This window comes from Phycodurus eques, chromosome 1, assembly GCF_024500275.1.
Source record: "Phycodurus eques isolate BA_2022a chromosome 1, UOR_Pequ_1.1, whole genome shotgun sequence".
NCBI lineage: Eukaryota > Metazoa > Chordata > Actinopteri > Syngnathiformes > Syngnathidae > Phycodurus > Phycodurus eques.
In genome coordinates, this window is record NC_084525.1 from 47,477,471 (window position 1) to 47,497,775 (window position 20,305).

Sequence of the window (20,305 nt, forward strand, 5' to 3'; positions counted from 1 at the left end):
ATATATTAAGCATGTTTTCCTCTTCGATTCAATGTGAGGACCACACACGATTATTGGAACATGTTGGACTTTTTGTGCTGCGCAATTGATGGTGTTCCTTTGGCTCATTAAAGATTAGGATCATAGTTATTAGTCGACCTTTCTACCAGAAAAAAAAATCCAAATTCTAAAAAAAAAAAAAAAAGAATTCGAAATAATTGAAACTTATTATTTACATGATTGTTATTTTTATCGTCATTATCAGGAGTTGTTTTTGTCCATCCATTGACTGTATCGCTTGCCGCCGTCATCTCATCAAACGTGACGCCTGCGTGACGCCAACGCTTCATCCGCCGCCAGTGACGTCACCCGCCGGGATCAGCGAAGATGGCGACGACCGGGACGCTTCCCCTGCGGCGCATCATCGTCTTCGCGGGCCTCGTCGTCCTCCTGCTCGGCCAGCCGGGCGGCTGCGGCGAGCAGGTGCCGCTGGTCTTGTGGACGCACCGATGGTGAGGCGCCCTTTGCTCGTTTTTTTGTCCCGTTTGTTTGATTTTTGATTTTGTTCGACGAGGCTCAACGGCCGTGCGCGGAAGCCACTTGACCCCCAGCCAGCATCATCCTTATCTTCTGGGGGGAAACAAACATCCCAATATCCCCCTGAAACCACATCAGGAGAAGGAAGGTCGTGTTAATTGCTCTTTCGAAAATGGATGAATTGCGTGCAATTGTCGGTGAATTATTCGCACCTTCAAGTCGTGTTTGTAATACACTGCGACACACTGCTGCGACCGATAGAGGCGGTATCGAGTCCACCCAAGCAGTGGTCCTAGACAATTTCAAAATGAGGTACACTCACACTTTGAACTTAAGTAGGAGATACAAATACTTTTGTAAAAAAAAAAAAAAAAAAAAAAAAGACTTCTCCAAGTAGAAGCACTGATTGACTGAAGTCAAGCACAGGCTGCAATGTACTAAAATACAGAAGTGAAGAGAAAACAACAAAAAAAGGATTTGTACTGTCAAATATGGACAGTACCCTTGTTGATAACCTGGCACAATGAAAGAAAACATGCTGCACAAAAAGTAGTTACCATTTTTTTTATTAACTTGCTCGTACTGAGATAAAAATGTATAATTATTGGCTGATGCTCAACCAGTGGGTCGGGACCCAAAAGTGGGTCGCCAGTAGAAAATGGCACGTACTCTTATTTAGATTCACGGGATATACCAAGCTCCCACATGGAACAATTTAGGAAAGCGACAGGAAATGTAGCTGCCTCTCACTTTAGCTAACAGTTTTCTCCATAAACAAATAAGCAACCGACGTCGTGGCCAACAATATGCTTTTGGTAAAACATCAGCGCAAAACCTGTTCTTTATTGTTTTTAAACGTCTGGAGAAGTGGGTAGCGACTTTGCAACAAAAGGAAAATGCAGGTCCCACGATGACGGCAGTTGAGTACCACCGTGTTCCAGATACTACACACTCATCCTGTTACATTTACATTTCTGTGCCGCACTTTTTTTTTTTTTTTTTTACCTCAAATGAATAGACAATTCATTATTTTTTTTTCTATTTTCCATACCGCTTATCCTCGTTCGGGTTGTTGGAGTCCATGCCAGCCGATGTTCATTTATTTATCACAGTGGAGCCCCGCCTACAGACATCGGCAGATTGATTTATTCACAGATTTTCTTTCAATTTTTGTTCGTCTCCCCCCCCTTATTTTTAAAATTTTTATTTTGTTTTTTGTTTTATTGGGGTGAACCTACTTGAAGATGCTTATTGATGGTTTATCCCTGCTTATTCAGTAATTCTTTGGGTTAAAAAAAAAAAAAATCCTTTTTTTTTTTTTTTTCCAATGCAATTATACATTTTCTCTATTCGCCGTCCGGCCCAGCCCCTATGGGTCCACTGTATTATTATTATTTTGGATGATTTAACTTGCGGGCGGCACGGTGGACGACTGCTTAGCACATCCGCCTCACGGTTCTGAGGACCTGGGCTCAATTCCCGGCCCCGCCAGTGTGGAGTTTGCATGTTCTCGCCGTGCTTGCGTGGCTTTTCTCCGGGCACTCCCGTTTCCTCCCACATCCCAAACACATGCATGCTAGGTTAACTGAAGACTCTAAATTGCCCGTAGGTGTGAATACGAGTGCCGATGGTTGTTTGTTTCTATGTGCCCTGCGATTGGCTGGCGATCGGTTCAGGGTGTACCCTGCCTCCCGGCCCAACATAGCTGGGATAGGCTCCAGCTAGCCCGCGACCCGCGTGAGGATAAATGGTACGGAAAATGGATGGAAGGATTTAACTCTCAGCGGATCACATTGAACCGTGAACATTTTTGGTGTAACAAAGAAACAAACATGACAGGAGAGTTAATGTGACAATTTTTTTGTTTTTTATTTTTTTGCTCCTCTTGTGGTGGTGGCGGATCTGGTCCAGGACCCCCCAAGCAAAGCAGCCCGCCCTTGCAGCGGGTCACATTGTCGAGCAGCAGCAACTGGCCGCTTGCCTGGACAAAACTCTCAACTCTGGGCCCAGAAATGTGCTGCTGTTTCTCCAGGACAAGGTACATGCACGGACATTCTCAAGGGAATGTATGCTCTTTGGTGAACATGTTCACATAACAGCCCTTGTTGTTCCTCCAGATGAGCGTGGAGGATTTCACGCTGTACGGAGGAGCTTTCGGAAATAAGCAGGACAGCGTTTTCCCCAACCTGGAGGTTCGTTCAGGTGTTTATTTCTCGGGTGTTTCGTTACCTATTCCTCGGTCCTGTTGGCTTTCAGACACTAGGGGGAGCCAGTGCAACAACACGGATGCGAACAAAGAGAAGCTAGTTTACAAAAGCAGAGTCAATGTGGCCAGCTTAGCATTATATTTAACTAACTTTGAAAACAAAGCGTCACTTGTTATGAGTAATGGCACTGTCATTTGATTTTTTTATAAAAACTGAGTTTTTGTTAAAAAAAAAACAAAAAAAATCAGCTTTTTATTTTTGGCGATAATGTTGTGTAGTATTTCTCCTTCCAGAGACCATGCAGGTTTTTGAGTGGCAGATTCTAACGCGAGCTGCTGTGTGTCGCAGAGCGCTCTGAGGTCGTCGTCATCCTCCCTGGAGCTTCCGGCCGTGTCCTGGCCGGCCTCCGACGCGGTGGTTGGCCACCTGCGGGATCGGCTGGAAACCTCCCCTCTATACATGGACCCCGACACGCTGAGTCAGCTCACGCTCAACGCCTCCTCGCCCGCCCTGCTCGTTTTCCGACTGCCCTACTACATCGGGTGCGTACACCGGCGAATGCGCAATACCGACCGCGGTTGCTCAAATAGTGCTTGTTCCTCTAGAAAGTTTGTCATACTTTGTTGTTATTATTATTTTACATTTGAAAACTGTCACGGCACACCACCAAAGATGTCACAAGAAGAATATACAGTGGACCGCCACTACTGGCGGGGGACGGGGACCAGATCGGGCCGATAGTAGATATAGATAATTGATGCCCGTTATAATTGCATTATTTATTTTTTTTACCCAAAAATTCTCGAATAAGCCTCTTCCTCAATTTCTACTTGCAAATGTAATTAATGTGGGCCTGTTGAGTTGAACATTACACCTGCACTACGGAATTATTATTGTATTATTATTATTTTTGAAAAAAGTCATTTTCAGCCAAGCCACTAGTAGAGGAGATGACACAAATCTGATTAAGCCCATCAGCCCCTCCAAAATCTTGCTGTATTTTTCAATATTGAATTTTTTTTATAATCTGTGAATGCCCAATTCATTTCTTGCACTGGCCCACTTCGTGGCACACCGAAAATGACGTAGCCGAAATGACGCATTTTACCGCGCAATGGGCGGAGCGCGGCTCCTTGCCTTTTATCGAAAGCTCACTAAACATGTTTTTATTTTCTGTAGCAAAAATTAATCATACAATAATTACTGTGTAAATGAAAACAACAAAAACCAACAAAACGTCTTAGCTGCCCAACAAGGTGCCTGACATAAAAGAAACAAAGTTCAGCAACATCTGAGCACTGCATACACGAAATGGAGCAGTAATAGTGAAGGTACAATAATTGCCTCTTCCAAAGAATCCATCTTTTTTCAAAAAATGTTCTACCTAGAGGCCTCAAATCAGGTCATTCAAATTTCTTGAGCTTATTGACGTCACTCGCGAAAAGCTCCGCCTACCTCTCTGCTCCCGAGCCGGCGCTGTCAATACAACGAACACGTGTGCTCTGACAAGTGGGTCTTCTACCCGGAGGCAACCAATCAGAGGAAAGGGGGCGGTCTTAGAATTTGTCCAAATATGGACAAAGCGGATCCAAAACTGGGTCAAACAGAAGTAGCTGTCAGTGGCCTTTCCTTGACACTCGTATGACAAAACCAAAGTGTTGTTTGAAATTAAATTCACACTTTTATACCGAGTCCATGTTAGTCGCACTGTGGAGGTCTAAATAGCCAAAATACGGGACCTATAAATTAACGTTAATTGTACTTTCGGATCGCCGGTGGAAGAGTACTTCACTATTCTTCCTGTCACTATATGTTGATGAACAAATATATAGTATTTATAATAAATAAATAGTAATTGACCAATTAAGTGAAATTGGGAAATTTGTCGCGGCACCCTTGATGTTCTCTCACTGGTTGGGAATCACTGCTCAAATAGACTTTGAGAGTTACTTGACTGGTAAATGTGAAACTATGTATTTTTTTTTTTTTAGGTCTGATCTAATGTCCGCCAAAGAAGTTCTAAGTGGCAACGGTGAGTCACTCGAGACCCTGCCGTGTTTTGGTTGCTTTTTAAAAATGGCCAACCTGGAGCAACTTTGTTCGTGTGGCGTCCTTTAGATGAGGTGGTGGGCCAGGTTGTGAGTGTCATGAAGAGCCAGTCTGTTCCGTACACGGCCATCTACACCGCCCTGCGACCTTCCAGGGTGAGTCTGCGCACAGCAGTGAGAACACACGTGGCTTCCTGTCACCACCTTTTCAACTCATTCATTGCTGTGGACATTTAGATTGCTAACCGGATGCCAATTGTTTACCGCCTGCTTACGAATATACAGTGCCGTGAAAAACTATTGGCCCCCCTTCTCAAATTCTGATATTTTTGCATAGTTTCCCAACTTGAATGCTTAGGATCATCAAAGAAATGGAAATATCTGACGTATATAACCCAAGCGAACCGAAAATGCTGTTTTTAAATGTTGATTTCATTTATTAAGGAACAAAAACTATTCAAAGTTACCTGGCCCTGTGTGGAAAAAGTAATCATCGCGCCTGTTAAATCATGAATGAATTGTGCAACAAAATGACACGATCCAAACAAATTCAAGAACAGTCAAAAAATAAAGTACCGGTAGTCGACATTTATCAGTCTGGAAAGGGTTACAAAAGCCATTTCTAAAGCTTTAGGATTCTAGCAAACCATTGGGAGAGCAGCGCCATTATCCTCACAAGGAGAAAACATGGAACAGTGCTGGACCTTCCCAGGAGTGGCCGGCCTACAAAGATTACCCCAAGAGAACAGCACTGACTCATCCAGGAGGCCACAAAGGAACTCAGGACAACTTGGAAAGAACTGCAGGCCTCCCTTGCCTCTGTTTAAGGTCAGAGTTCATGACACAACAAAAAGCAAGAGACCGGGCAAAAATGCTATCCATGGTATCCAAGTTCCAAGACGGAAACCACTGCTGACCAAAAAGAACGCAAAGGCTCGTTTTAATTTTTGCAACAAAAAAAAACAAAAAAACACCTGAATGAGTCCCAAGACTTTTGGGATAATATTATATGGGCTGACAAGATGAAAGTTGAGTTTTTTGGGAGGTGTGGGTCTCGTTACATCTGGTGTAAATGTAGCACAGCATTTCAGAAAAAGAACATCATACCAACAGTCAAACATGGTGGTGGTCGTGTGATGGTCTTGGGCTGCTTTGCTCTTTCAGGACCTGGACAACCTGCTGTGATTGATGGAACCATGAATTCTGTTCTTGAACAGAAAATCCTGAAGGAGAATGTTCCGCCATCAGTTTGTGATCGCAAGCTGAAGCGAACTTGGGTTCTGCAGCAGGATCACGATCCAAAGCACACCAACAAGTCAACTGCTAAATGGCTTAAAATAACAAAATGAAGGTTTTTGAGTGGCCTTGTCAAAGTCCAGACTTGAATCCGATTTAAATGCAGTGGCATGACCTCACAAAGGCTGTTCATGCTCGAAAACCCTCCATTTTTGCTGAAATCCAACAATTCTGCAAGGAAGAGCGGGCCAAAATATCTCCACAGAGATGTGAACGACTCATTGCCAGTTCTCGAAAAGACTCGATTGCAGTTGTTCCTGCTGCGAATGGCCAACCCGTTCTTAGGTTCAGGGGGGCATTACTTTTTCACAAAGGGCCAGGTGACTCTGAGTAGTTCTTTTTCCCCTTAATAAATGAAATCACCATTTAAGAACAGCATTTTAAGTTCACTTGGGTTATATTTGTCTGATACTTACATTTGTTTGATGATATTAAACAGAGTGGGGAAAGGATGCAAAAATCTTAAGAATTTGAGAAGGGGGCCAACACTTTCTCACGGCACTGTATTCATCGAGTATGTTTTTCGAAAGGCAGGCGTGGAAGAGGTAGCCTGCTCGTCCGTGAAATTCAAGCTCAGACATAACTGTAAAGATGAACATCGATAGATAGCGTCTTTTCACATCGAGACAGCTTTTGAGTTTCACAGGCCCAATTCCAATGAAGTTGGGACGTTGTGTTTAAGATAGATAAAAACAGAATACAATTGTGGGACAGGCAACACGTAATGCCCGGATCAAATTTGCTCTTTCACAATTGCAGACTGTCAGACTACTGCAATAAAATCTCGTATTCCGCATCCCGTTTTTTACGATCGTTGGGCTTTATCACGTCAACTCAAATGCCACCGGATACACTCGTTACCGTGGCGACAACAACGAGAGAGGATCGCGCCGACTGTATTCTAAGGACAAAATGGGAAAACCCGTGTGTTGGTGGTCACCGGTGCTCAGGACAGGAGAGGGCGTTCGTTTAAGGCTCGCTTGAGGTACGTTCACGTACTTTGAGTACGATACGGTTCGCAAGCAGGCAACGAAACGTCATGTAGCCTCAAGCTAGCGGTAGCGCGAACCGTTGGACGTAAACATGCCACCGCTCTGTCCAATCATGCTCTCACGTTAAGTCATTTAATTAAATGTCAAGTAAATTAATTACAGCAAGTTAGCAGCCATTATTTCTGTCATGTTGGAACAAAGATTCATTATTTATTATAAATATAATGTTTTAAGCAATTAAGTACACAAGTATATACAGTAAATGAACAGGTCGTTTAAATGGACACATGCCTCCAGCTTGCGATCGGATCAGTGGTCGGTTATCGATCGGTGATCGGCCCCAAAAATCCTGATCGTGTAAAGCCCAGCTGATTCTCAAACAGTTTGTATAGGTTTGCTATAAAAAGAAGTCACGGACGAAAGTATGTGTCGCCGTGGAACATTAATCTCGTCTTTCGAGCGTATTCAATTGAATGTAGGTTGGAAAGGACATGCAAGTCATTGCATTCTCTTTTCATTGACATTTTCGCAACTTCATTGGAATTGGGGTTTGTATTTGCCTGGTTCTTGGTTTAGAAGAGGACAGACAGAAACGAGAGACAACGCAAAGCAAGAGCAAAAAAACAGCAGCAGCGGTAACAATACCTGCTTGTATGTAGTTTGTGTGAGGGGAGAGACAGAGAGACAACAAAAGCAGTCACCCCACTCGCACGCGCGTGCGTGGCTTGTTTGCAGGGGGCGCCGTCGCTCTCCACGGAGGCCGCCCTGGCTGGCGGGCGCTCGCTGCTGCAGGCCCGAGGCGGCTACAGAGATCGCGAGCGAGAGCGCGACAGGCAGCGGAAAACGAAGGAGAAGGCTGGCGTCTACTCACCAGTGGAGTTCAAGGTCTTGGAATCGCATTGTTGTTGTTGTTTTTTTTGGTGTGTGTACAAAACCGCTTCGTCTTATCTTTGTCGTTTCCACACAACATTTTTACATTTGGGTCGAACCCGCCTTTTCCAATCAAGGTGTGGGCTGCGTCAAGAGGGGTTTTTGCTCTCGTCCGTGCGCTCTGAAAATCTGTTGCGTCCGTCAGCGGTCAGTGTTAAGCATGTCGAATATTCCCCGTCCCAAATCCGAGCCGTGCGCTGTCGACACGGCGGACCGCGATTGTGACGGGAAACGAAACGATAGCCGCTCAACAAGTGACCACGAGCTCACACTGTCTGATACTACTACTCTTATTACTACTTGGACTACTCCTATTTTTTCCCCAGCCCCTCCTACTCCTCCTCACGCAATTCTACGACCTCCTCCCGTTACAGTACTACTACGACTATTACAATGAAACCCTGCCTTGCCAGTGATTGACGCCTTATTAGGAATCCCACTCATGTTCTAGGCTGGACACGCCCCGTGACCATTGCAAATACGTGTCAAATTTGTACAAAATTAAAACAGATGTTTGGTAGCGTTAGGTTTAGGACTAGGGTTAGGGGGGTTTAGGATTGGTTAGGGCTAGGATAGGTTAGGACCGGGTTAAGATTAGTTTTCGGATGGGTTAGGATTACGATGGGTTAGTGGGATTCATATTAGCGCCACCACACTTAAGTCACATACTTCTTTACCCGTCTGGAAGCAGGAGGGCGTGATTTTCCTGGTAGACCGCAGCCAATGATATTGCAGTGGCGCGTGTCCTGCAGCCAGGAAAACTGGAGCGGGGTGTCCTGCCGAGAGTGGCTTTCCTATTAACATGTAATTGACGCTCCACCCACACCCCAAAAAAAAGGTCTTTAATTGCCATTCAATGCCAGATGATGGCAGCAAAGCACTCTTTCTTGCCAAATGGAGGTGTGCATGTTTCTTCCCACTTCCTCAATACCAAGATGCCACTAGATGGCGCCAAATCCATGCGTTTTCTGAGCCGCTTAGCCTCACACAGGTTGCGGGCGTGCTGGAGTAGGCCTATCCCAGCTATCTTCGGGCGAGAGGCGGGGTTCCACCCTGAACCGGTCGCCAGCCAATCGCAGGGCACATGGAATCAAACAACCATTGGCACTCAAATTCACGCCTACGGGCAATTTAGAGTCTTCAATCAACCTAGCACGCATGTTTTTGGGATGTGGGAGGAAACCGGAGTGCCCGGAGAAAAGCCGCGCAGGCATGGGGAGAACATGCAAACCCCAGATTGAACCCCGGTCCTCAGAACCGTGAGGCAGACGCTCTAACCCGTCGTCCACCGTGTCGCTTGGCGCCAAATCCATTGAGATTATTGTACTCGTTTGACTTCTACGCAGTAATAATAATGCCATACTTCTGGAACACACGAAAAGAATGGCCCGAAGTGACACTGAGTATTTCCAAATCTGTGCGTGCAGGAAGGTGAGAGCAGCTGCATCCTCCTGTGGGCCAAAGGCCTGTCAGTCAGCATCCTGCGCAGCGGCCGCTGGGAGTCACATGACCTCACCCCGTCCACCTTCGGCGAAGGCGTCAGTCCGAAGCTGCACGGTTCCAACTGTGGCAAATCCAAAGCAAGGTAGCACCAAGATATAGCCACATCTGGACATTATTTGAAAAGGCCTATTTGCCCTTCGTCAGTGCTGAATTCACCTATTGAATATATTAAATATAAAAAAAAAATATTACACTGCCCTTATTTCTTCACTTTCTTGCCCATTTTTCATGTCTGGTTCAACTAAAGGTACATTTGTTGTTGCTACATAATTAGAAGTTAATTTAAAATCTGATATCTCAGCATTTTCCATATATATATATATATATATATATATATATTTTTTTTTTATATGAACCAAAATCACTGAACATCCAATTAAGCTTAAGCATGTCAAATAGGACAAATAGTGTTACGGAATCCGCTGCATTTATGTCGTGTCCGCTGTATTCTTCAGGTAATATACCTTTAGTGGCACCAGGCATTAAAATGAACAAGAAGGCGAAGAAACAAAGCGCTCTCGTCATTTTTGTCCGTGACCTTTCCTGCTTTTTGTATGTAAACTTAATAAAGTTTGTGTGCCAATACTTGTGCCCCCTTGCTGGTTGAGGCAAGGAGTGAAATCCACTTATCGTGATTGTAAACATTTCCTTTCTTTGGGATTCTTTGCAGACTGGCGCTTAATTATGAGAACATTCTCGGACACCGCGACTTCAAACTGATGTGAGTCTGCTTGGCGCGCGCGCACACACACACACACACACACACACACATCTCTTTGAACCATACAGTCTTTTTTTTTTTTTGAGGGGGGGGAACCAACTCCCGTTTTTTGTGGAATACTTTCTTTGGTGTTATATCCACACTTATTCAGTATATTTTTTTTTCAGTGAAAAGAAAACAAACAAAATGTGTGTTTTCTGTTGCCCCCCCCAAAAAAAGATATCAAAACAAATTTAAAAAGGGAAGAAAAATTGGAAGGTGAACAGAGGAATCCGCGGGTGCTGAACCGCGCGCGTATGCGGGAGTCGACTGTATGCTATATTACTCTATACTGCAGCGCACCAAACTATACTACACCGTGCTATAATACGCTGAATAAAATCGTAAAAGCTTTCATAGCTGTACCGGCAAACTAATATTCCTCAGTCTCGTACAAAAGCAAAAAGCCTGCGTTTGTCCGCACAGCTTCGCGCTGAGCCAGCGCCACTACACGGTGTCGGCCCGTCGCTGGTTTACGCTGGACGCCGTGGAGTTGGAGTACGACGGCACCAAGGCCACGTTTAACGGAAGCAGGAACATTTACGCCCCCGCCGAGTACTCGTACCGCTGCGAGTCCGTCAGCAGCTTCCGGTGGCCGCAGCTCGTCCCGCGCTCGACCAGAGATCCGGCCAATCAGTGGAGGGTCACCTTTGAAGACTTCCAAGTAAGACCGTCTTATGTCTGTAAACGTCTCATGTAGCATCTTGACGACGCGTCCGATGTTGTGTACACTGCTGGTTAAACATGTTTGCACGGTTGAAAACGCGAAAACCGTTGATGTATATATTGATATAAGTCAACGTTTTTAGTCTCGAGAATCAAAACCATATGAAATATGAACTAAAAAGGCAGAGTAGTTTTCATCTTTTTTGAAAAAGGCAGACTTCTTGAATTAGATAATAAAATAAAAGAGACAAAATACTGAAATAAAAAGGCAAAATTTACTTGAATGACAGGTTGGCTCCGCATGTTTTAAACAAGCCAAACTGGTGACAATGGTGAAGTTTCAGAAATCCAACTATGAATTGTAAAGGTTACACTTGTGCTGCTCATTAACAGCGCTTTAGTGATGCCCTCAAGTTTTCTTTGGAAGCACTCCACGAGTTTGTGTTTTCAGCTAGCCTGTTGTGCAGTACGTTATGCAGGAAAAAAAATGTTTTAAAACTTTTCAACCAACAGTTTCGAGACAAAATGTGAAGGGTAACCCCCCGAGCCTCCTTCACGTTCCATTTCATTGAAGCCAGCAGAGCATGAAACGGCGAGCTGGCCGATTGTCTGCTAGTTCCATTCCTCTAAAATCGTTGGCGAAACACGTCCATAGAAGCAGCAACCTGAATTAAATGTACACGTTCATGTGGAGTGGCTGTTCGAATCGAACAAATGGGTTTCAAGTCCAACATTCGTATGAGACGATCTTTAGTAAATTCATAACAGTAGGTTGAGTACCGATATGGATTCCCAGGTACCGGGAACCGGCAAAAGGTTCCCATCCCTCATTCTACATATCGGTCCCTTCCAAACGTTCGTCCGTAAGCGGTGTGATGGTGTCGTGACAGATTCAAGGCTTCAACGTGAGCGGCAGCGAGTTCTCGTACGCCTCGGACTGCGCTGGGTTCTTCTCGCCGGGGATCTGGATGGGCCTGATGACCAGTGCCCTCATGGTCCTGGTGCTCACCTACGGCCTGCACATGATCACGCAGCTCCGCACCATGGACCGCTTCGACGACCCCAAAGGCCCGGCCATCTCTGTGCCGCAGACGGAGTGAAGTCTTGCCATCTTTTCCTCCTCCTGTCTTTCCGTGCACCCCCCCACCCTGTGCCCCTGCTCCTGTCCTCCCACTCACTCTGCCCGCATCCGTGTTTGGCTTGTGGTATAGAATAAGTGCTGGTGTTATCCCTGTATCCTAAAACTTCTTTTTGTGTTCCACTCAGTCGTTATTGAGTGGCACAAACTGAAGCTTGTTGTTGGAATAATTTAGTCCCACGTGGGAAAATAGGAAATCTAATGTGAAATGTAATTTATTGGTGAAGGTGTTTGTGTTGACTGCTGTTGTGTTTTTTTTTTTTTTTGTTCAGAGAAGGGAATATTGTCTGAAGAAGGGAAGAATGTTTCCGATTTCACTTGGTTTGATTTTGCTGGACAAGTGAAGTGAAGGTGCTGTAATGTCATTAAATTCATCTGTATGGAAAACATTTCGACGGATTTCTTTCACCTGAACTTTCTGTTGCCCAAAATTTGACATCATTTCGTAGGACAACTGGCGCCTGCTCACAAGTGGCGAGCATCTGACAATTCCTGGCTGAGAAGAAGATCACCGTTCTGGAGCAAGCTTCCTACGCGTTACTTTTTTTCCCCCCCTCTTCCCAAGGTCAATGAGGTCATCAACTTGTTTTGCAGACGTGGACAACGTAAAGATGCCGGAGATGCTGGAAAGTGCCTTCCACTCCAGTGGGGAAAATTGTCGTCTATATTTTGGATTTGAAATATATCTTTTGTTAGAAGAGTCCTGGAACTTTTCTGATGTGCGCCACGCCCTTGTGCATCCACAGGGCGGATGGAGATGATGACTCAATGAGGTTATGCGCTTTAATTGCTACATTTTTTAACACAATTACGCTCCAATAATGGTGTTCACTGCTATGCCCTAACCAACAGGGGGCGCATCAGTTCCAGGTTAAATTAAGAGGGGATTTAGTACTCATTGAAAGTTCCGCAGCAAGAGTTTTTCCCTGGATGAAGTCATGGAATTCCTGTACGACACCATTCTACAACCACGTTGCACTGCACTGTACTTAAATTCACCACACTGTACTGTACTACATTATACTGCGCTTCACAGCACTACAATAGGCAAAACTATGCAGTTGTACTTGCATTTTGGATTTATCGTTAATGGCGACACATGAAAAATGGGGGAGATAAAAAGCTCTCAAAACTTTGTTTGCATTCCGACCATCCTGTTTGTGTAGTGGGATTTTCAACAAGCGGCGACAGCGACCAGAACAAAATCAGAGCAGCTAGTTTGAAAACAAATACAAGAGCGGGCCTCCCGCTTATTACAACAACTGCATTCAGCATCTTGGCATCCGTGACAGTCCATCAAAATATTGCTCCCCATGCAAGCGTGGGGCCAAAACATTGGGGACGTCTGCTGTGCGGAGTGCCGAGCGAGGTCCCGGACTGGCTGTAGTTTGTCCAGAACTCGGCAGCCAGACAGAACCTGCCCGGCCGGCAGTCCGTTCCCCCAATCCCCGTGCAAGCACTTTGGCTCCTCTCCAAGCCGCAGACTGTGTTCAAACGTCTCCTTACGACCCGGTAGTCCCACCACACCTCGGCTCCGCCGTACATCGCCGACCTCGTCTGACGCCGGCCTCCTCTCCGTCCCGAACAGTTGGATGCGAGGGCCTTCAATCCAGTCACCTGTGGAATCGTCTCCCCACTAAACTCTTGCATGCGTCACTGGACTTTTTCAAACGGGTCCCTTGTAAGGTGCTGTGTGAATCTAAGCTATTATTATTGTTATGGCTGTATTCCCTGTGTTTGGCTGACTCCAGCTCACCTGCGACCCTGGTGAGGTTAAGCGCTATAGAAATTGGATGGATGAATTATTGTTCTGGCAGGTCGCGGACGGAATTCAGAAAATGGGGAAAACGAGATGAATCTGCACTTCAAACCCACTGAAAGAGATGCGGATGTTTGAAATTGAAAATTCAATAGTTAGCAGTAATGTAAATTGCGGAGCCCAATTAGGCCCTTAATTAGCAGCTGTCACGGTACAGGTGAAACCGCGCCTCAACAGGTCGATGCCATGGGCGTATCGTCAAGCAAGTCATTATCATAGTCGTTTGTTACATTTCATGCTTTGGGTGGGCCAATTACACTGGACGAGTGGCATTCCAAGCAACCCACCGGCATTGATGTCACTGGAGATGGAGTCATGTTGGGTGTGTTGTGAATGATGACTGAAACAAAGGTCATTACAGTTTCAAGGTGTGATGTTGAGGTTTTCAGTCAAGTCCACCCGCGGTCGCCTCCCCCTCTTTATTGTGGTTTAAGGCTGATTACCGCAGACGTCACACCATCCGGCCATCCATCCATCCATCCATCCATCCATCCATTTTCTACCGCTTATCCGAGGTCGGGTCACGGGGGCAGCAGTCTCAGCAGGGACGCCCGGACTTCCCTCTCCCCAGCTACTTCATCCAGCTCTTCCAGGGATATCCCGAGGCGTTCCCAGGCCAGCGGAAAGACGTAGTCTCTCCAGCGCTTCCTGGGTCGTCCCCGGGGTCTCCTCCCGGTGGGACGTGCCCAGAACACCTCACCGGGAAGGCGTCCGGGAGGTATCCGAATCAGATGCCCCAGCCACCTCATCTGACTCCTCGCGATGTGCAGGAGCAGCGGCTCTACTCTGAGATCCTCCCGGATGACCGAGCTGCTCAAAAAAAAAAAAAAAAAAAAAAAAAAGCAGAGATGCAATGCTGAGGCCACCAAACCGGGCCCCCTCTACGCCTCGGCTGCGCCTTGATATTCTCTCCATAAAAGTTATTAACATAATCGGTGACAAAGGGCAGCCTTGGCGGAGTCCAACCCTCACCGGGGGGGTTGGACCCTCCCATGCACCCTCGAGGACCGTGCCGAGGGTGTAGAGCTGGTCTACTGTTCCACGGCCAGGACGAAAACCACACTGCTCCTCCTGAATCTGAGATTCGACTTCCCGACGGACCCTCCTCTCCAGCACCCCTGAATAGACCTTCCCAGGGAGGCTGAGGAGTGTGATCCCCCTGTAGTTGGAACACAGCCTCCGGTCCCCAAGTCCGATGACACGACCACAAAGTCGATCATCGAACTGCGACCGAGGGTGTCCTGGTGCCAAGTGCATGCGTGGACACCCTTATGCTTGAACATGGTGTTCGTTATGGACAATCCGTGATGAGCACAGAAGTCCAATAACAGAACACTGCTCAGGTTCCGATCGGGGGAGGCCGTTCCTCCCAATCACGCCCTTCCAGGTCTCACTGTCATTGCCCACGTGAGCATTGAAGTCCCCCAGCAGAACGATGGAGTCCCCAGCGGGAGCGCTCTCCAGCACCCACTCCAAGGACTCCAAAAAGAGTGGGTACTCTGAACTGCTGTTTGGTGCATCGGTCAGGACCCATCCTTCCCACCCAAAGGCGGAGGGAGGCTACCCTCTCGTCTACCGGGTTGAACCCCAACGTACAGGCGCCGAGCCGGGGGGCAATATGTATACCCACACCTGTTCGGCGTCTCTCACCGTGGGCAACTCCAGAGTGGAAGAGAGTCCAACCCCTCTCGAGAGGACTGATACCAGAGCCCAAGCCGTGTGTGGAGGTGAGCCCGACTCTATCTAGTCGGAACTTCTCAACCTCATACACCAGCTCGGGCTCCTTCCCTGCCAGAGAGGTGACATTCCACGTCCCTAGAGCCAGCTTCTGTAGCCGGGGATCGGATCGCCGAGGTCCCTGCCTTCGGCCACCGCCCAGCTCACACTGCACCCTAACCCCTATGGCCCCTCTCACAGGTGGTGAGCTCATGGGAAGGGGCACCCACGTTACGCGTTCGGGCTGTGCCCGGCCGGGCATCGTGGGTGCAGGCCCAGCCACCAGGCGCTCTCCTTCGAGCCCCACCTCCAGGCCCTGGCTCCAGTGGGGGGCCCCGGTGACCCACGTCCGGGCAAGAGAAAACGTCTTCCTGAATTGTTTGTCATCATAAGGGTTTTTGGAGCTGTGCTTTGTCTGGTCCCTCATCTAGGACCTGTTTGTCATGGGTGACCCTACCAGGGGCGTGAAGCCCCAGACAACTTAGCTCCTAGGATCATTGGGACACACAAACTCCTCCACCACGATAAGGTGACGGCTCAAGGAGGCGCAGATGTCACATGTTTGGACAAATTCAAAGAATTCTGGTGAAGAAGCAGAGGTTTGCAATAAGATGATGTGGTGGCAACCTACAGGTGCCAGCAAAATCTCTTCAATGTTTGAAGTCTTGTGGGCATTGCAAACCGCTCTGGGTCCTGACTGACTGTGTGCACTGCAGAGCTGCAGCCTCTTCTCCAAAACGTTCTTCAGCCAAGCTGGTCAGAGTCTATCCAGCAAACGTTGCAAGTGGCACAGCAACCGGAAACACTTTGCGGACTCATTATCCGCTTCGTAGTACACAAAATCACAGTGCCTGACTTTGAGATCAGGGTGTGACATGGGAGTGGAGCAGTCAAACTCAACTAATTAAGCACTAACCAGAAGAACATTTCCTTGTGCGCAGGAGCACCCGCCCTGCTTCTCCAACGCCTCATGTTGCATTCCGGTTCCAGAGCCACTCTTCCTCTCTCGCACTTTTCATGGAGCAACAAACAAAGGAGAACTCCAAATGTTGTCATTTACACTCGGTCGGAGATGTTTGTTAAAAGCCGCGTTAGATGTAGTGAGATGATGTTGCACGTGTTCTACAGGAGAGTTGTGCATCAACGAGCATGTCACGTGTCGAATACACTTTGTTCAACACCATCTCGCAGAGCCACATGAAGGGAACCAATGAACAAAAACAAGTCGAGGCTAAACTAGTCGCATTGACTCTTCTCTTTTGAGCGCCATTGTTTCCTCGGGGCGGACGAGAACTCGTCTGATGCGTCACGTGACACGAGTGACACGCTCAACATTCCACGAGTCGACTTATAAAAGGGCCGCTGGTCGTCGTCCTCCACACATCCTCACCATTGAGCGTCACGACTGCAAAGGTAACACGACACAGCTTTACAGCCGACCTCTTTGCGCTCGCTTGCATGCCAGGAAAGACGAAGCCTGCGACTTTAGTTTTCAACAAAGCAATCAATTGCTTGACATGAATTTTGTATTTTTCCATCATTGCGGTGCAGATGGCATTTGCTCTTCGCTCCTTGCTTCTCCTCTGTGGGATCAGCGCACTCTTGACTGGAGTCGTAAGTGAAATCGATCAAATTGAAGTTCACAGTGTTTGAAAGATTGGCTTCGTTAAATGGTTGCAACTCTGTCACTTCCCGACGAGCTAAATGCCTTTTTCCTCGTTTGATGTCGATGCTTTGCAGTTTATGAACGATGTGCTCTTTCTTTACAGTGGTCGGTTGACACCGTGCCAAGTTAGTAACTGACTCTATCACACATATAATTATCCACTTCAGAAGCATTTAAAAGCTGATTTTTGTGGACGTTTTTGTTCTCGTCGCTAAAATAACATCTGTGTTGCAGTTCCTTGCTGTCCGACTGGTTGGGATCGGTTGAACGACCGCTGCTTCATCTACCGAAGCACCTCACTTTCCTTTGCAGCTGCAGAGGTATGCAAGACTTTCACACAGTTGTTGTGATGTCGTTCTTAACAAGTTCACTGCTTTTACAATCCGTGATCCGTCAAAAGTCCAAACATCATTGTTGGATCTGGATGAAGTTTGCACATTCGTAGTCTGCGAGTTCCAGCGTGTGCTTGTGCACACACAAAGACGTACATGAAATGACATTTGAAACTTTTTCGAAACATTAGCCTTTATGGCTTTGCCAATGAGTTTTTTTTCTTCATCTCGCCCAATAGGAGGCCTGCAACAATGCTGGTGGGAATCTGGCCACCATCCGAAATGCAGTGGAAGATGCACTAGCTTTCCAACTGATTAGGGATGGTAATAGTGGTTTGATTGTCGACACCTGGATTGGATATCACGATGCAGTTGAGGTGAAACATTGACTAGTTCCACAATCTTCTCAATTGTTTACAACTGAAGTATTTTTGCCACATAGTTAAAGAATCTTGTCGCCGACTTCATTGAAGAACTTCATCATCGGAGTGTTAGGACTTGATGGGAGGATGTTATAACGGGAGAAAACCGTTGTTGTCTTTGGGCGTGACTCGTTACAATGATACGTTTTCTTGCAGGAGGGTGACTTCATTTGGGTGGATGGCGTAGATTCCAAGTTTTCCAACTTCAGACAACCCATCCAGCCAGATAACTTTCAAAACGAAGACTGTGTCGAGATTGATGATGAAGGTATGAATCATGTTTGTTCACCTTTAAGCCTTTGAACAAATGATTGATGTCAAATGTATATTCATGCTTTTGAAATGTTTCATGATGCAAGTCTGAAGTTTGTCAAATGACATTCGATTATTTTTTGGTGCTTAACCATTTGTCTGTTTTTTATTTTATTTTTTTGCAGGTGACTGGAATGATGACAGCTGCACAGATACACAGCCTTTCCTTTGCTCCATCAACCTTTATTAAAGAATCAGCATGACAACTGTTACATCTGGAACTCCCTGGAATATCTTTTCCTCCACCTTTTGATGCATTCTGTTAGTCAAGATCAATTTTAAGTGGTGTCTTTAACTGGATCTACTACAAAGTATTTTCTTCTTTTTCTCCCCAAAATTTGGTATCTCTACAATAAATGAAGGAATCTGTCTGTGCATCAAATGTGTTTGTGTGTGTGTTGCTAATAAATCACAGAAAATCCAGAGACTACAAAACAGTCACATATCACGAAGAAATGATAAAACGAAACAGACTAAGAAGTTCCTTCTAAATGAATAGTACATTTAATCTCCACCCATGTCATGATATGGACTTGCGACTGCTGATTACAAATGACAATGATCTCACAAATTCCAAACATAAGTAGCATTTACAGAAAGTTTTGAGTCGGATTGACACATTTCTGAGCCAACCACAGCCTGAAAAGGTCAGAAAAAAAACAAACTCATTTCCGAAGTTGCCTTTCAATGACGATAGTGGTTCATCGGCCCGACCCCAGATAAGCGGAAGAGGAAGGAAGGAAGGAAAGTAAGAAAGAAACACTTTTTTGCATGTCCTTCATGTTTTCTCCTCGATTCCTGGGTGATAAAAAACAGGCTGGACCATGAAGAGCGAAAATCCGCAGATAATTGATGACTATTATAATTGCATTGAACATATATTTATATGTATCATATATATATAATTTTTTTTTACCCCAAAAACTCTTGAATAACCACTAGTATCTTGTGAGTTGACAAAAAAAATCTAAAAACGAAATGCAATAAAATTGGAAAAATAACAAAAACACGACGAGGTGGATCCGCAGGTGCCGAACCGCAAGTTTGCAGAGGTCCACTGTACTGCAAAGCCAAACTGCGTTCATACGTCTTTTCGTTTCAACTTCACAGGTAGTTGAAGTTTTGCACTCTGGTCCTCGTCTTTCGTGCGATGCGCGTGCGTATTTCCCATGATCCCCTGCCCATCATGGCAGATGCGGAAAAAAACCCCACACTGATATTCCCATCATCCCTTGCGACGTCACAGACAGAAAAACGTCATCGAGTAACGCTTCATAAAATCTGCCGTGCTTAAATCCAATGCCTGATTGCCGAGTATTGATACAATCTTATTGATTACCTTCAAACGATTTTAAAACCATTTACGGGAAAAAAGGGTTGAACAGGTGAAACGTTTGAAGTGTCTAACCTCATCTGTCAGCCTATCCATCACCACTGCAAAAAGGAAGGGGCTCAGGGCTGCTCCCTGATGCAGTCCCACCTCCACCTTAAATTCGTCTGTCACACCTACAGGACACCTCACCGCTGTTCTGTCGCCCTTGTACATGTCCTGTATTATTCTAACATACTTCTCTGCCACTCCGGACTTCCTCATGCAGTACCACAGTTCCTCTCTGGGTACTCTGTCAAAGGCTTCCTCTAGATCTACAAAGACACAATGTAGCTCCTTCTGACCTTCTCTGTACTTTTCCATCAACATCCTCAAGGCAAATAATGCATCTGTGGTACTCTTTCTAGGCATGAAACCATACTGTTGCTCGGGAAATACTCACTTCTGTCCTGAGTCTAGCCTCCACTACTCTTTCCCATAACTTCATTCATTGCTCATCCACTTTATTCCTCGATAGTTGCCACAGCTCTGCACATCAGCTTTGTTCTTAAAAATGGGCACAATTACGCTTTTCCTCCATTCCTCAGGCATCTTCTCACCCGCTAGAATTCTATTGAACAAGCTGGTCAAAAACTCCACAGCCACCGCTCCT

At 46.1% G+C, this 20,305-nt stretch overlaps 2 protein-coding genes across 2 annotated transcripts; both read left to right on the plus strand.

Annotated features, from left to right (window-relative positions):
* The first annotated feature begins 62 nt into the window (after positions 1 to 62).
* On the plus strand, positions 63 to 12,446 carry atp6ap1a (ATPase H+ transporting accessory protein 1a). The gene is made up of 11 exons (XM_061695811.1): positions 63 to 491; positions 2,428 to 2,554; positions 2,634 to 2,708; positions 3,072 to 3,265; positions 4,715 to 4,755; positions 4,842 to 4,927; positions 7,795 to 7,944; positions 9,417 to 9,574; positions 10,163 to 10,213; positions 10,679 to 10,916; positions 11,809 to 12,446. Exons 1-11 carry the CDS (start codon positions 367 to 369, stop codon positions 12,016 to 12,018), a joined length of 1,455 nt encoding a protein of 484 aa, XP_061551795.1. The 5' UTR covers positions 63 to 366; the 3' UTR covers positions 12,019 to 12,446.
* A 4,463-nt stretch (positions 12,447 to 16,909) lies between these two features.
* Positions 16,910 to 18,705, plus strand: LOC133412545 (alpha-N-acetylgalactosamine-specific lectin-like). Its single transcript, XM_061695919.1, has 7 exons — positions 16,910 to 17,004; positions 17,143 to 17,205; positions 17,361 to 17,382; positions 17,492 to 17,577; positions 17,829 to 17,966; positions 18,168 to 18,279; positions 18,449 to 18,705. Exons 2-7 carry the CDS (start codon positions 17,143 to 17,145, stop codon positions 18,511 to 18,513), a joined length of 486 nt encoding a protein of 161 aa, XP_061551903.1. The 5' UTR covers positions 16,910 to 17,004; the 3' UTR covers positions 18,514 to 18,705.
* The last annotated feature ends 1,600 nt before the right edge of the window (positions 18,706 to 20,305 follow it).

What these genes read in the sequence shown, in the direction of transcription:
- LOC133412545 (XM_061695919.1), top strand. Translation starts at nt 17,143, where the DNA reads ATGGCATTTGCTCTTCGCTCCTTGCTTCTCCTCTGTGGGATCAGCGCA. An exon ending in GCGCACTCTTGACTGGAGTC is followed by an intron (nt 17,206 to 17,360) that starts GTAAGTGAAATC and finishes CTTTCTTTACAG; the next exon opens with TGGTCGGTTGACACCGTGCC. An exon ending in TTTCCTTTGCAGCTGCAGAG is followed by an intron (nt 17,578 to 17,828) that starts GTATGCAAGACT and finishes CTCGCCCAATAG; the next exon opens with GAGGCCTGCAACAATGCTGG.
- atp6ap1a (XM_061695811.1), top strand. Translation starts at nt 367, where the DNA reads ATGGCGACGACCGGGACGCTTCCCCTGCGGCGCATCATCGTCTTCGCG. An exon ending in TGCTGTTTCTCCAGGACAAG is followed by an intron (nt 2,555 to 2,633) that starts GTACATGCACGG and finishes TTGTTCCTCCAG; the next exon opens with ATGAGCGTGGAGGATTTCAC. An exon ending in ACTCACCAGTGGAGTTCAAG is followed by an intron (nt 7,945 to 9,416) that starts GTCTTGGAATCG and finishes CTGTGCGTGCAG; the next exon opens with GAAGGTGAGAGCAGCTGCAT.